The 15139-nt window shown below is 36.4% G+C and overlaps 1 protein-coding gene across 3 annotated transcripts in view; it reads right to left on the reverse strand.

Annotated features, from left to right (window-relative positions):
* NUP107 (nucleoporin 107) overlaps nt 1-14779 on the reverse strand; it is a 46475-nt gene extending 31696 nt beyond the window's left edge. Inside the window, exons 1-8 of one of the 3 annotated variants that reach the window (XM_037049488.1) lie at nt 14696-14779; nt 12947-13038; nt 12354-12440; nt 11594-11709; nt 9307-9451; nt 7808-7911; nt 5141-5268; nt 4258-4306 (exon numbers count right to left, since the gene is read on the reverse strand). In XM_037049488.1, coding sequence (XP_036905383.1) covers nt 4258-4306; nt 5141-5268; nt 7808-7911; nt 9307-9451; nt 11594-11709; nt 12354-12440; nt 12947-13022 — 705 coding nt within the window. In that variant the 5' untranslated portion in view covers nt 13023-13038; nt 14696-14779. Of the gene's footprint in view, nt 1-4257; nt 4307-5140; nt 5269-7807; nt 7912-9306; nt 9452-11593; nt 11737-12352; nt 12441-12946; nt 13039-14634 lie in introns of those variants that run through there. The other 2 variants (XM_037049487.1, XM_037049489.1) reach the window with 2 other exon arrangements.
* Between the last annotated feature and the right edge of the window lie 360 nt (nt 14780-15139).

The following is a 15139-nucleotide window of genomic DNA, read 5'->3' on the forward strand; positions in this document are numbered from 1 at the left end:
CAGATAAAGTGCTTCTCAGATAAGGTCAAGTTCAAGGAGTTCATCATCACCAAGCCCTTACATGAAATGCTAAAGGGACTTATATAAGAAAAAGAAGATGAAAAATATGAACAGTGAAAGGACATCAAACTCACAGTTATTAACAACCACACCTAAAACAAAAGCAAACCAAGAGGACAGCTAGATCAGGAGTGGAACCATAGAAATGAAGAACACATGGAGGGTTAGAAACAGGGGGGTGGGAGGAGGAGAAGGGGGGAGAAGGCACAGAAAATAGCATAGAGGGTAGGTAGAAAATAGAGAGGGGGGAGAGTGAGAATAGTGGGGGAAATATAGAACCTAAAGAACTTGAGACACGTGGTTATAAACTAAGGGGGGGAGAATTGTGGGGGAGGGAGTGTGCGGGTGGAGGGGAATGAAGGGGGGGAATAGAACAACTGTAATGGTATAATCAATAAAATATATTAAAAAAAACAGTGGTAAGTTTACGGAATGGAATACTATGCAGCAGAAAGAATAGAAGGAACTCGTACCCTTTGTGATAGCATGGATGGAACTGGAGAGCATTATGCTATGTAAAATAAGCCAGCTGGTGAAGGACAAATACCATATGATCTCACCTATAAGAGGAACCTAATGAACAACAATAAACTAATAAACAAAATAGAACCAGAGGCATGGAAACATGGAACAGAATGACAGTGACCAGAGGTTTGGGGGGAGATAATGGTGGAAAGACGGGGAAGGGATGTTCAAAGAACATGTATGAATGACCCACAGGCATGGACAACAGTGTGGGAACTAACTGTGAGGGCAGGGGTGAGCTGGGTGGAGGAGGGCAAAGGGGGAAAAACTGGGATGACCATAATAGAATAACAGTAAAACATTTTTTTAATAAAAAGAAAGAAAATAAGCTTTAGATTTAGAAGAAAACACAGTAGAATATTTTCTAAATAGTTAGGTAAGGCCTTCCTTAAAAAAAACAGGTGATCACAAATGACAAAGGAAAACATGAGGACAGCTAGATCAGGAGTGGAACCATAGAAATGAAGAACACATGGAGGGTTAGAAACAGGGGGGTGGGAGGAGGAGAAGGGGGGAGAAGGCACAGAAAATAGCATAGAGGGTAGGTAGAAAATAGAGAGGGGGGAGAGTGAGAATAGTGGGGGAAATATAGAACCTAAAGAACTTGAGACACGTGGTTATAAACTAAGGGGGGGAGAATTGTGGGGGAGGGAGTGTGCGGGTGGAGGGGAATGAAGGGGGGGAATAGAACAACTGTAATGGTATAATCAATAAAATATATTAAAAAAAACAGTGGTAAGTTTACGGAATGGAATACTATGCAGCAGAAAGAATAGAAGGAACTCGTACCCTTTGTGATAGCATGGATGGAACTGGAGAGCATTATGCTATGTAAAATAAGCCAGCTGGTGAAGGACAAATACCATATGATCTCACCTATAAGAGGAACCTAATGAACAACAATAAACTAATAAACAAAATAGAACCAGAGGCATGGAAACATGGAACAGAATGACAGTGACCAGAGGTTTGGGGGGAGATAATGGTGGAAAGACGGGGAAGGGATGTTCAAAGAACATGTATGAATGACCCACAGGCATGGACAACAGTGTGGGAACTAACTGTGAGGGCAGGGGTGAGCTGGGTGGAGGAGGGCAAAGGGGGAAAAACTGGGATGACCATAATAGAATAACAGTAAAACATTTTTTTAATAAAAAGAAAGAAAATAAGCTTTAGATTTAGAAGAAAACACAGTAGAATATTTTCTAAATAGTTAGGTAAGGCCTTCCTTAAAAAAAACAGGTGATCACAAATGACAAAGGAAAACATGACAGATGTGATCGGTTATACATGGAAATGTCGGCTTAAACGAAGTTGAAAGACAAGTAACAGAAGGAGAAGATTATCTCAAACACATACGAGGAAAGAATTAATAGGAAAACAAACAAAAGAGATGAATATAGAATTTATATAAATGCTTAAGAATGACAAATACTCCACCTTACTGACGGTCAATGATAAGCATATTAAAACAATGAGGTACCTTCCTTCCAAATGGCAAATTCAAATGATTAGTATCAGAGTAAACATTTTTACACACTGTGAGAGTGTATATAAATTAGTACATTCCATTATGAAGGTAAAATAAAAATCTCTACTAAACTCTGAACCAACAATTTCACTTCTAGAAATATAGGAAGTACTCAAATATGTAGGTAAGTATGAAGAAGAATGCTCCTTGCATTATTGATTGCTATAGCAAAGATACTGGAAACAACCTAAATGTATCCAGCTGAATATCTGTAAAAACTATGGTATATTTACGCTCTGAAAAAATGTACCATAGGTAAATAAGGTACATTTAGGGTAAAATAAGGTAAAATTAAATAGACATTACAAAACTAAGGAATGTTGATGGATTAAAAACTCTCAGCATAATGTAAAAATGGAATTACACCATATGTTAAAAGAAAAAACAACAACAACTGTGTTTATATAGAGCCAGGGAGACTAGATGAAAGCCACTGCCATAATTCCTGCAAAAGATGCTGATGATGGCTTCATCTGAAGTGGTGGCAACAGAAACAGAGATGAGCGGTCAGAGCTGGGACTGAAGAGACGGGAGAGAGTCAACAAGACTTGATGATGGATTACATTTTGGAGATGAAGTGGAGACCAGAGTCTATACCCTTAATACTCAAGGTGTAGTAATACACAGACCAACAGCATCAGCATCACCTGGCAGCTTGTTAAAATGCACTTAGGCCCCGCCCCAAAACTAGTGAATCATAGTCTACATTTTTACAAGATCCCCAGGTGACTCATGTGCACCAAACAGATGTGAAGCCCTCCAATACGGTAATAAACACAAGAGGACAGGTCAAGCTGTGTGATTTTGGAGTTAGCACTTAGCTGGTGAATTCTACAGTTAAGATATATGTTGGAATAAATGCTTATATGGCAGTAATGTTAAAAAATATATATTAACCTCTGATATCATCGTATCAGTTTTTATAAAACTTAATCACCCTCCTGATTCTACCTGGTTAGCTAAGATTGCTGAGTCACCTTTCTAATGAACAAAACCCTGCAAAATGCCACAATTTTAGTTTTTGAAAGACTACCAACACTGTGATAAAAAAAAAACTATAAATGAAATAACTTCCAAACTATCCATCATGTTTTTAGTAGTTTTAAATTGCTCTGAAGAAATTACTTTTAAAAAATATGCATTTTAACAAGGTCCCCCTGGTGACTCATGTGCACAAAAATTAGAGAAGTGCTGATTTACGGAATGTTCAGGTTCCTTGGAAAGCTGGCTGTGGTGCTATCCAGCAAAAGATAAAATTGGGTTTGGCTTTTGCAGGTTGGAGTTAGGGTGCTTGAAAGTTACTTTGAATAGAATAGACTACACTAGACTAGAATAGAATAGAATAAAAATAAAAATAAAAGGTGCTTGCTCTTGAAGTCAGTGAGTTCCTCTGAGTCTGCTAGGAAGGAAGAAAAGAAAAATATGGGAAGACCATTTACAGAGAGAGAGCCAGGGGACACACTCCTTTCAGGCTCCATCTTTTCTCTGCTTGGAGTTTCTAGGACAGAAAGAAATACATTTCAGCGCTGCTGAGACGGAAGCACGATTTAACCACCTGACTGGCATCCGTGCTAGGAACCAAGGCAGAATCCCGCAATACCTTACCCAGGTTGCATAACAAATCAAGCCCTTGGGCTTCTGCCGAACTGCCTAAGGACCACCCCCTTAAATTTTCTAGAAGTTCAATGTTTGATACAGAAGAGCGTGAAGCATAGCACTCTTCACATTTGAAGGCCTCTGTGTGAAGGAAGAGATCTCTAGAGCATCACAGCGGCTCTCTCTGAGGTTTCACCAAGCATTTCACAATGAAATTCTCATCTTAAAAAAAACAAACCCAAAACAACAAAAAAGCAAACTATGTGTATATGCATGTACAAAGATGTACAGAAAAATGTCTGGTAGGACACAATACCAAATTGTCAGATTGAACAGTAAGAGATAAAGCAGATTTTTTACCTTTTGCTCTATAATATAAATCAGTATTTGACTTTTTTATCTTTTACTGTATCTTTTGTTTACTTGTAAAATTTCAAAAATGAAGAAACTCATGATTGAGGAGTTTTTTCATTCTTCAGAAATCAAATTCTATTATTAAAAACATTTTAAGTTTTAAGCATTTGACAAATTAATATAAAACTTACAGTAATTGCAAACATATTTTCATCTTCTAAGGCAGACTGTATCCTGTCTCTGAGGAAAAATAACACAAAGTTAAAAAGCCTTATTTCATATAAATATATAAAATCACCTTTGAAGTTATATGCATGCACAAACCTACAATCTAAAAAATGAGTTTTAATTAACTTAGCCATCCTGCTTTAACAACAAGATATTAGTTGTAAATGCCTTCTGAATCTGTTATTGACATCTGAACAAAACTGATACTTAAAAAATAGTCTTTAACAGCTACTTGCTAATGCATACACAAACCTACAATCTAAAAAATGAGTTTTAATTAACTTAGCCATCCTGCTTTAACAATAAGATATTAGTTGTAAATGCCTTCTGAATCTGTTATTGACATCTGAACAAAACTGATACTTAAAAAATAAAGTCTTTAACAGCTACCTGCTAATGCACACACCTAACTTTTTAATATAACCTTTTCACATGGCAAAATTAAAAGCTTATGATTTTCTTTTAAGATCTTCTCATAAGAATGAGAAAGCAACAGAATGAGTCAAAACCACTGAGCATCTGAGAGGAGAAAAACTTGGTTAAATTCTTTTAATCTTCCCCATCACATAAATTCTACCTTTCAGTTTTTTTTCTTAATCCATCCTCCCCTAAGTATTGCAGGATTTTTAGCACTTCCCTTATATCTTTTACATATTCAATTTTTGGTAGCTACCAGCTTTAGGACCTCCTCCTAACTCACTCCCAACAACTAAGGCATTAGAAATGATAAGCATCAAAAATAGCGGAACCTATTTCCAAACATATCCTACCCTAACTTAAAAATTAATTTGCCTATTGGCTTGTTACCTTGTGTCTATTTCATTTATGAAATCTACACAACTTTACCTATACAAAGAAGCCAGCAGCCTCCACGTGACCATCTCTTGCTGAAGAAGCCAGAGCATGCTGGCTGTTTTTGAAAACTTTTGAAGTCCAGGTGTTGCTCGGTTCACTATTTTACTCAGTATATTCACCTGGATTATAAACACAGATGGAAGGACATGATCTGTAATTTTGAGTAACAACTTTGTATTCATCAAGTACATTGTGCTAACACTAGTTACACATGCATGGGTGGGCAAAGGTAGGTTTACAGTTGTGAGGAGGCAAAAAAACTGAGTTTATTCTGGTGTCATTATTCATTTGTTAATTATTGTATTACTTTGTATTATTTGTTGTCTTAGTATTGTTTCATATTGTTATTTATGATTTACCTTTTAGGTAATGATAGCCAGTAACTGAACCAATGACCAACCTACATGTCTTTCTCCATACAAACAACTATAAACCTACCTTTGCCCACCCCTGTAATGTGTACATATTTATATTATAAATTTGTCCTGCCTATCTCTTATCTTTTTAAACTGAATGTAATATAACATTCCCACTAGAAATGGCCCTAATTTAAAGTAAAGTGTGTTTATGTGAGTATATATGTAAAAGTTTAACATAACCTAGACTCAATAATAACGGCTTTGGGTGCATTTTTTCCTTCATGTACATATACCCGGAAGATAAGCTAAATCTAACCTATACCTGACAAAATCATAACACAAACCTACAGAGTAGCAATGAAAATTGAAAATATCTTCAAATTATGTCTAAAAAATTTACAGCATATTAACAAATCAAGAAAAGTATTTTCCTAAGTTAGGGATCAAAACAATGCCATTTCTTGCCAAAACTTCAAAGTCAGTCCCTCCTTGTTCTAAAACAATTCTTAACCTTTTTGGGACTGAAACACGTGTGAAAATCTAGTGAAAGGTATGCATTTTCTCTCCAGAAACATACATAAAATTGTTTATCAGGAGTTTTAAGGACTCAGGTTAAAGGAAACCTTTTTCAAAGGTTATGAATAATAGCACCTCCTTATTTATCAAAGGTAATAAAGAAACATGATTATTCTTATTCAGAACTTGAAGAATCACCACCACAACAGGTCTTCCCTCCCTTTGAAAAGAAACCACAAAGTAATTTTACTGCCATCTTAAGGCCAGTTTTTAATAAAAGTGTTATATGTATTCTCACTCATTTATTAAATTCTCCACTAGAACGCTAACTCTAGTGATTCACTAAAGTGATTATTATTCCTTCTGTTATTTAATGAAGCCAGTGCTTTTTATAATGGAACAATCCAGAGACTGGTTATTGAAATATTAAATGCTCAAGAAATGTTGGCTATTATTACTTTTTAAATTTTGGCTATTATTTAAATTACTCTTGAACGCCAAGTGTCTTGAAGCCCCTTCCCTTCTAACAGACCTGTTTATAGTGGTTTTAGGTTCACGGCAGAATGGAGCAGAAAGTCCAGAATTCTCATTACTCTCTGTCCCCACATACCCATAACCTCACCTCCTACTATTGGTGTCCTGCACCAGTGCAGTACCACTATTATAATCAACGAACCTACCCTGACACATCACCATCGTCCCAAGTTCACAGTTTATGCAAGGGTTCGCTCTTGATTTCATACATTCTGTGAGTTTTGACAAATGTATAATGACATCTAACATTCTAATACACAAAAGCATTTCATCTCACTAAGAATCCACTGTGTTCCACTTTTCACCCTTCCCTCCTAACCCCTGGCAACAACTAATCTTTCTACTTTCTCCAAGTTTTGCCTTTTCCAGGATGTTTGGATTCATACAGTATGTAGCCTTTACAGATTGGTTTCTTTCACTTAGTATACGCATTTAGGGCACATCCTTGTCTCTTCATGGCATAACAGCTTATTTCTTTTTGGCACTGAAGAACATTCCATTGTCTGGATGTACCACAGTTGATTTATCCATTCTCCTACTGAGAGAAGGACACCTTGGTCGCTTCCAAGTTAAGCTAATTATGAATAAAGCTGCTACAAACATCTATGTGCAAGTTCTTGTGTAAAGATCAATTTTTAACTTGAGTAAATACTAAGGAGTATGAATGTTGGATTATATGTTAACGGTATGCTTAGATTTGTAAGAAACTGAGACACTGTATTCCAAAGTGACTGCGCCATTCTGCATTCCCACCAGCAATAGATGAGAGTTCCAGCTGCTCTACATCCTTAGCAGCATTTGGTGGTATCAGCATTTTGGATTTTTGCCATTCCAGTAGTACAGTGGCATCACACTGCTTTAATTTGCAATGCCCTAATGATATCTGATGTTGCATACCTTTTCACATGCTTATTTGCCATCTGTATATCTTATTCTGGTGAAGCATCTATTAATATGTTTTATCCATTTTTAATTGTTCATTTTCTTATTGTTGAATTTTAAGATTTCTTTGCGTATTTTAAATTTTCTTTTAAAGCAGCAGAATCCTTTTGTCCCCCAAATAAATCTTATATGGACCCTCAGTATGTAAAAAGCACAGCTACTCTGGCTGACCTCTCAACCATGCCGCCCCTGCCATTATACCTAAGACATTGCCCTTAAATACCATTCAGAAATTCTCACGGGTTGATGCCATTCAAAAAATCTAAGAGTATTGATGTTTAACCAACAGTGGGGTGAATTAACTTACCTGAACACTACAAATGTTTTCATACTCTTCTACAAGGTCAAAAACTGTAGTTGAAGAGTGCTTCAGAAAAGACTGCAGGAAATCACAAAACATACTCATAGATGCTGGAACACATTAAAAAGAAAAGGAATAAAAATATTAAATGACATACTTATAGGTAATTGGAAACTTAAACATCACAACTATGAGTATTCTTTTTACTACCTATTTTTTAAAAAATTGGTAACTGTGGTAAAATACACATAACAAAATTCCCCATCACAATCATTTTTAAATGTACAGTCCAGTGGCACTAAGTACATTCACACAGTTGTGCTACCATCATCACCATCCACCTGCAGAACTCTTTTCATCTTGCAAAACTAAAACTCAGGATAGCCAAAGCAACCCTGAGAAAGAAGAACAAAGCTGGAGGCATCGCTTCCTGGTTTCAAAATATTGTACAAGGCTCTAGTAATCAAAGCAGTATGGTACCGGCTTAAAAATGGACACAGACCAATGGAACAGACTAGAGACTCCAGAAATAAACCCCCACATATAAAATCAACTAACATTTAACAAGGGAGCCAAGAATACTCAATGGGGAAAGAAGAGTCTTCTCAATAAATGGTATTAGGAAACTTGGATACCCACATGCAGAGAAATTAAATTTTTACACTCCTATTTTACACCACTCATACAAATGATTAAAAATGTGTTAAAGACTTAAACAAAAGACCTGAAAATGTAACACTTCTAGAAAAAAAATAGGGAAAAAGCTTCTTGACATTGGTCTTGGCAATGTCTTGGATGTGACAAAAATCATAAGCAACAAAAGCAAAAATCAGTAACTGAGGCTCTATCAAACTAAAAAGTCCTACCCAGCAAAAGAAATAATCAACAAAATGAAAAGGCAACCTACAAAATGGGAGAAAATATTTATAAACCATATACTTGATAAGGGATAATCTCCCAATATATATAGCACTCATAATGTTACCTTATAATGATAATAAAATAATAAAGAACTTATGTGATAATGTGTAGATACAGAGATACTAAAAGCAAAATCTTTCTTCTCTCCAAAGAAAATGGTAATAACCAACCTAAGACTAGAAAGACCTCAGTACTATTTGAAAACATACCATCAGCTAACAGGCCAAAGAATGACATGTCAACAGTGTTAGATAAAAACTAAATCTAAAGAAAAAGAGAAGTTCTTTCAGCAGCACAAATATGAAAGTAATAAAAATATTAGAGACCTGTCTACTAAAATCCTAACAGGCTGCTATTTACACTGAAGGACAAAAATGGCAATGTGCTGTCCCAACTGAGAACTAAGATGAAGTTCTAAACTTCCAGAGCTACTACCCCAAATGGCTTAGCCATCACCATAGCTCATTAGCTTAACAACAACAACAAATTTAACGATGACATTCAAGAACAGGAGGAGATAGTTTCCCTGACCTCAGTAAAGTGACTACCTCCTTTGTTACAAACAAAGCTCAAAGCCATTTTACCAGCTTCTCCAGGATCATCCTCACGTAACATAACAGCACTGAGAGTTACGTCCTCAGTCACACCGTGGGGCTCTGTGTGTGTGAAGAGCCCTGAACGATGGGCTGAGAATGCAGCAGTCCAATTACTGTCATCCAGATTAGTTACCTTACGAAAAAGGAAGATACAGAAAAGGAACGGAGTTACTGCCATTAAGTGAATAAAGACATTAATACTGTTAAAATTTTTTAACCTTACGTATGTTTTCCATTTTCAAGAGATAGCCACAGGGGCTATTTTGTTTAAAAAAAACAAGTATGGCTTTGTGATTGTTTTCTTCTTTGTACTACCTAACCTATTCCATACTTTTAAAAAAAGGCAATAAAGATGACATTTTGCAATATTTAAGCTGATATTTTATATTAATAGGTAAATAACGAAGTCCTACTGCTCTAATTTCACAACAGTTTTTCCCTTTGGGGAAATTGTACTGGACTAATGACCCAGTTTCTTCAACAAATAAATGATAATTTAAAAAGGATGAGGGAGAAACTTAAAAGACATATCAAGCAAATGCAATGTGTTAACCCAGTTTAGTTCCTGATTTGAACCAACCAACTTAAAAAATTTGACAGAACTGAGGAAATGTAAATACTCAATGAAATAGATAATAAAAAATAAAGTGGATATGTGAAATATTAAAGGGGTTACAGTGTGTGTGTATAAGAGTGGTTTCAATGTGCTAATAGTTGAACAGATACTGTAGGTTTGGTTCCAGACTACCACGATAAAGCAAATATAGCCATAAAGTGAGTCACATGAATTTTGGGGTTTCCCAGTATATATAAAAGTTATGTTTACACTATACTGTAGTCTATTAAGTGTGCAGTGGCATTATGTCTAATAAAATAATGCCACATACCTTAATAAAATATATTGCTAAAAATGCTCACCATTATCTGAGCTTTCAGTGAGTCATGTTTTTTTTTTTGGGGGGGGGGCTTGCCTTCAATTTGTAAAAAAAAATGCAATTATCTGCAAAGTGCAATAAAACAATGCTTGCACTGTGCTTATGTTACAGAAAGTGTCCCTATATCTCAAAGGCATGTACTGAAATATTTATGGATGAAATGGTTATGAAATCCGAGACTTGTAAAGTAATCCAGGGGAAACGCTGTGGGTATAGGTGGAAGAAGATCAGCCATACATTGGTAACTATTGAAACTGAGGAATAAGCACAAGGGGACTCAACTGAGGAATAAGTACAAGGGGACTCACATTATTCTACTTTGACATGTTTTCAAATATCCATAATAAAGTTTTTAAAAATTCACTTTTATTTAAAATGCAGGCATGAGGAACAATAAAATTGTATCTTTAAATTAGTCTCCCAAGGAAAAATGCTAAAGATGGGAGCTGGAACCCTATATATTCATGAGACAGTAACATGGGCTGAGGAGAACTAAGCTTCAGCTATTTAAGACTAATTAAGGGTTGAGTCCCTTCTGGGTACTTATTATCATTAATATAAGAATCAAATCTTGGTAGGCAGATATGGTAAAATTAATGTAGCAACTTAACTTTCTTCAGGGCAACCTATATATCCTCTTACAGCCAACTATTAAAACTAGCAAAGCAATCAAGAAAATCCATTTAACTACACAGTAATTCCTAAACATTTTACAATAATCAATACACAGTTATTCTACTCCTATCTTTAAGAGAATAACAACTTTACTATTAATCTTGCAGTTCTGAAGCAGTAAATAATAAGTTATCTTTTGCTTAAACCCAGAGGCAGTTAATTCATTTATCTTTTAAGTACAATATAGATCTTACCAAAATAAACCAGTTTCATAAGCAGAATAAAACTGTTCAATGACCAGACCATTGTTGTGCTCTATAAATTTACCAGTCTATAATAAATATTTTAAAGACTGAGTTCACCTTCTAAGACAAAGAAAGGTTTAACAAAGAAAACCACTCTTCAGAAAACACCAAGTTTAAATGTATGTAAAAATCTGTGCCTTTTTAGTAAGTATAGAGACAAATATAGAAGAATTGTTTTTATCTTGTTTTTGGAATTAAATGTGACTATTAATACTCTACTTTTCCAACAAAATTCTTCTTTTTCCTTCTCCTCAATGAGATGTAATTCTTTTTCTGTAGTATTTTAAACACCTAGGTCAAGTCATTCTACATCCCAGTTTATATATTTCTGCTATTTCAATGTACCCTAGTGATTCTTAAAGAGCATCATATCAGACTTTTACAAAAGGGAGAGAATTTCAGCCCTATTTTTCTACTTACCATAGATAGATTTCCCAAGAACCCTGACGACTGTGTAACCCAGGGAGACCTTCCTCCCGTTCCAAGAATGCAGGAAACATCTGGCTGCCTGGGTAAGCTTCGGTTTGGTGGAGTAACTATAAACGATAAGTTAGCAAAAAGAATCCAGAGTGCATGAGCATTGATCATGAAAAGAGAACAAACAAGCAAATAAACAATAAAGAACAAATAATCTTCAGTTTTTAATTACTTTGATTATAATCAAATAAATACATATTAACCATTCCACAATAAGAATATTTTAACTTATTTTGGTACTTTTGAGCCCATCAAGAAAAATTTTACTGCAAATAGAGATGCTTTTCTTATAACATAACTGAGCGGTAAAAAAGAACACTAATGAGTCAATGGATTGTTGATATTCTAATTTTATAAAATAACACATTGAGGAGGCAGTATAGTGTAGAGGGAATGAGCTTTGGAGTAAGCTGATCATTATTTGAATTTTGATTTCATGACTTATATACTTACTTGGCTATGTTATCGGCATTAATTAACTTCTCCAAGTCTCACTTTCAGTTTTGGTAAAACTGAGATACTATCTACATCATAATTATTGTTCTATTTACACAAAGTATAGAGTTCAAAAGACAGCAACTGCAACCATTTCATTTGTTCTTAATTACTGATATTGTAACCAAATATTATTTATTATGTGTATTATAAGTATTAGTTGCTACTACTACTACTAATAAATGCTTTGAAAGCAAAAAAATCTTACAAGGTGGTTGAAATGAGCTGGGAGTTCGAGGGGTAACCTGATTTCTTGGTGTAGTATTAGCAAAAATTTCATCTTGGGATGCCCGAACTGCAGGAAGTTAAGAAAAGTTTTCCACATAGAAAGACACCATTAATGTTAGCATTAACTATACTTACACTCTACAAAATATATGAATATGTTTTTCAAGGGCAAGGTATTTTATGTCTATTACTTTTTCTATGCGATGAGTAAATAAGTCTTTTGACCATTTAAATTCTCAGATATCAGTCTTAGATTAGTACCCACTGAACTAAGCTTAGTTCTCAGGCACATTTCAAATTAATAAAGGATATCAAATCTCAGCAGAAGCTAACCACAATATGGTAGTTAGTAGTAATGGAATATCCTAACTTTTTAGGAAGACATAAATATTAATCTCATTGAATTTCAGGCTATTTACCAAGTAATATATCTGGGGAGTCAAAAAAATTAATTTCTGCAGCATTTTATTATTACATCAAATGTTTAATACCTCTCATAAAAAGAAAATTCTTTACTCCTTATTTCAAACATGCTGTGATTTTTTATAATGATGCTTAAAATGCAAAGGATATTTAAAACTCTTTTTTGAGCACTCTGTTTCCGTGCAGTCCGCGTCACCTCTGCCTCCCGGATCACAGGGGAGGACATCTCTCCAAAGCCACTCCTAAAACAGCATAACCAAGCCCATGTGAGTGAAACAAGAATGTAGCATTTGCAAAGAACTTTATAATCATGACTGGAGCAAAGGGCCCTGAGTCAGTCAAGGTCTACGTCATTTCAGTAGTCACATCTTTGCTCTTTTTGTTGACAGTACCCTTTCAGCTCCAAATCCTGCTTATCCCTTAAAGTCCTGCTTAAATATTACCTGCACAAAGACTTCTTTGACTTTCCAGCACTCAGTTTATTTTTCCCCTTTGCAATTATGGCAACACTTGGAATCTATATTAGATAACTGCTTCATGAAGATAAATTTTTCCTCTGTTAGATTAAGGAATTCTCTAAAATTTCAGGAGCTATCTCTTAAAAGGATTTTCCGTTGTCTGCAAAATACTTCTAATCATAGTGAGAGGGGAGACTAAGTAAAAAGGAATTCTAGTACACTAAGGGTGTCTCCTGTCTCAGCACTATTTTAGTCACACTGCTCCAGATCATCTTTCATGCTCAGCTCAAGGTCAAATAAATTGTGTGAATTAAGAGACCTGTATTTTAAGAGAATAATCTAATGTGCTTTTCCTCCACTTTCAGAATCAAGTCGAAATTTCCTACCGTGGTTGCTACAATCTGACTCCAGCTTACCAGCTCAGCTTTACAGCCACAAACATCTCCCATACAAACATATACATGCAACCATTTATCTACACAAAGCATGTACTTTCATATCCAGTTTTGCACGTGTTTTACAGAGAACATTTGACCCCTTGGTGCACCTGGTGTACACTAACTAGTCAGCTAGCCTTCCAGAGTCTGGAGACACACAGATCCAGGTTGGCAACTTGGTTCTTCTATTTATTAGCTCCCTAACTTTGACCAAGTTCCTTAACCTCTCTTAGTTCCAGTGTTATCTATGACAGGATGACCATAACACCTCTCCTTACAGGACTGCTAGGAAAATTAAATTAGCTAATAATATGTTTAAAGTGTTTAAGGCATTCAATCTTGGATACTAGTATTATTCAAAGACCAACTAGAAAGTTACCTCCATTGAGAGGTCTTCCCAATACCTCCCCGTGGCAGGAGTACTTAATTGCTTGATTTCTTTTCCAACAGAGCTGTACAAAGCTGCCCGTACATTTCCTCCACTACACAACAAATTCCCCAAGGCCGAGAAACTTGAATAACTCATCTTTGTCGCAGACGGCTACCACAGCGTTAGGGTCAATGGAAAACTCAATGTAACTTGTAATCAGCAAGTCTAGGACGAGATTCCTAGTTCCGTTATCGATTGGCTTTGTGATCTCTGGCCAGTCCTTCAAAATCTCACAAGCCGCCCCACCTCCTACCCCGCCCACCGCAGCAGCAAAAATGTTCCTCAAAGGCGCGATAGATCAGAGCCGCCGTGGGAACGCAGGAAATTGTCTTTCCGCATCCCTCTCCCACCCAAGAGGTCTTTCTTCCATCAGCTGCAGAGCCTCCCAGCCCTGGAAAAGTCCTAAGCATCAGCACCCTCCTTAGCTTCCTCTGAGAGCTGGGTTCCCCTAGCTTTGGTCTGCCAAGTAGGAGGGACAAGGGTCCGAGCTCAGCAATCACCACCAGAACTGACCTGTCCATGGCAACAGCCTTCTCCACCGAGAACCTTCTTAATTTGGTATGGATTCAGCTACCTCGTTTCAGCCTTCCCGCTCTCCGGAAGCAAAACCTTCGACCCGGAAGAGTGTTCACGCTAAGTCGCCGCAGGGAAAAAGGGGGGTGGGGGAAAGCAGAGGAATAACATTGCCAAGTAGCAAGGCGACAACTTCCGCCTACAGTCGGCGGTCTGATTTGCGCAAGCGCGAAGGTGTGCCGGTTGGGGACAACTAGCGGAGCAGGGGGCGAGGCCCGGCAGGGTTTATCTTTCACGCGGGGCTGCCACTTTGTTTGACTGGCATTTGTGGGCGTGGTACAGGCGCCCGTTTTTTCTACTGCGAAACTTACGTATACTGGTAGTTTAGAAAAAACGTGAAGTCGTTTCCTAGTATTCCATGTGAGAAGGAGCGTGCAGTTTTTGAAATTGTTTTCCATAACTGCTATTTGTCCCTTACTTGGTATGTTTCCCGAATAAGGAGAAA

The sequence above is a fragment of the Sturnira hondurensis genome, unplaced genomic scaffold (assembly GCF_014824575.4).
Source record: "Sturnira hondurensis isolate 20B ecotype Veracruz unplaced genomic scaffold, ASM1482457v3 Scaffold0006496, whole genome shotgun sequence".
Classification (NCBI taxonomy): Eukaryota; Metazoa; Chordata; class Mammalia; order Chiroptera; family Phyllostomidae; genus Sturnira; species Sturnira hondurensis.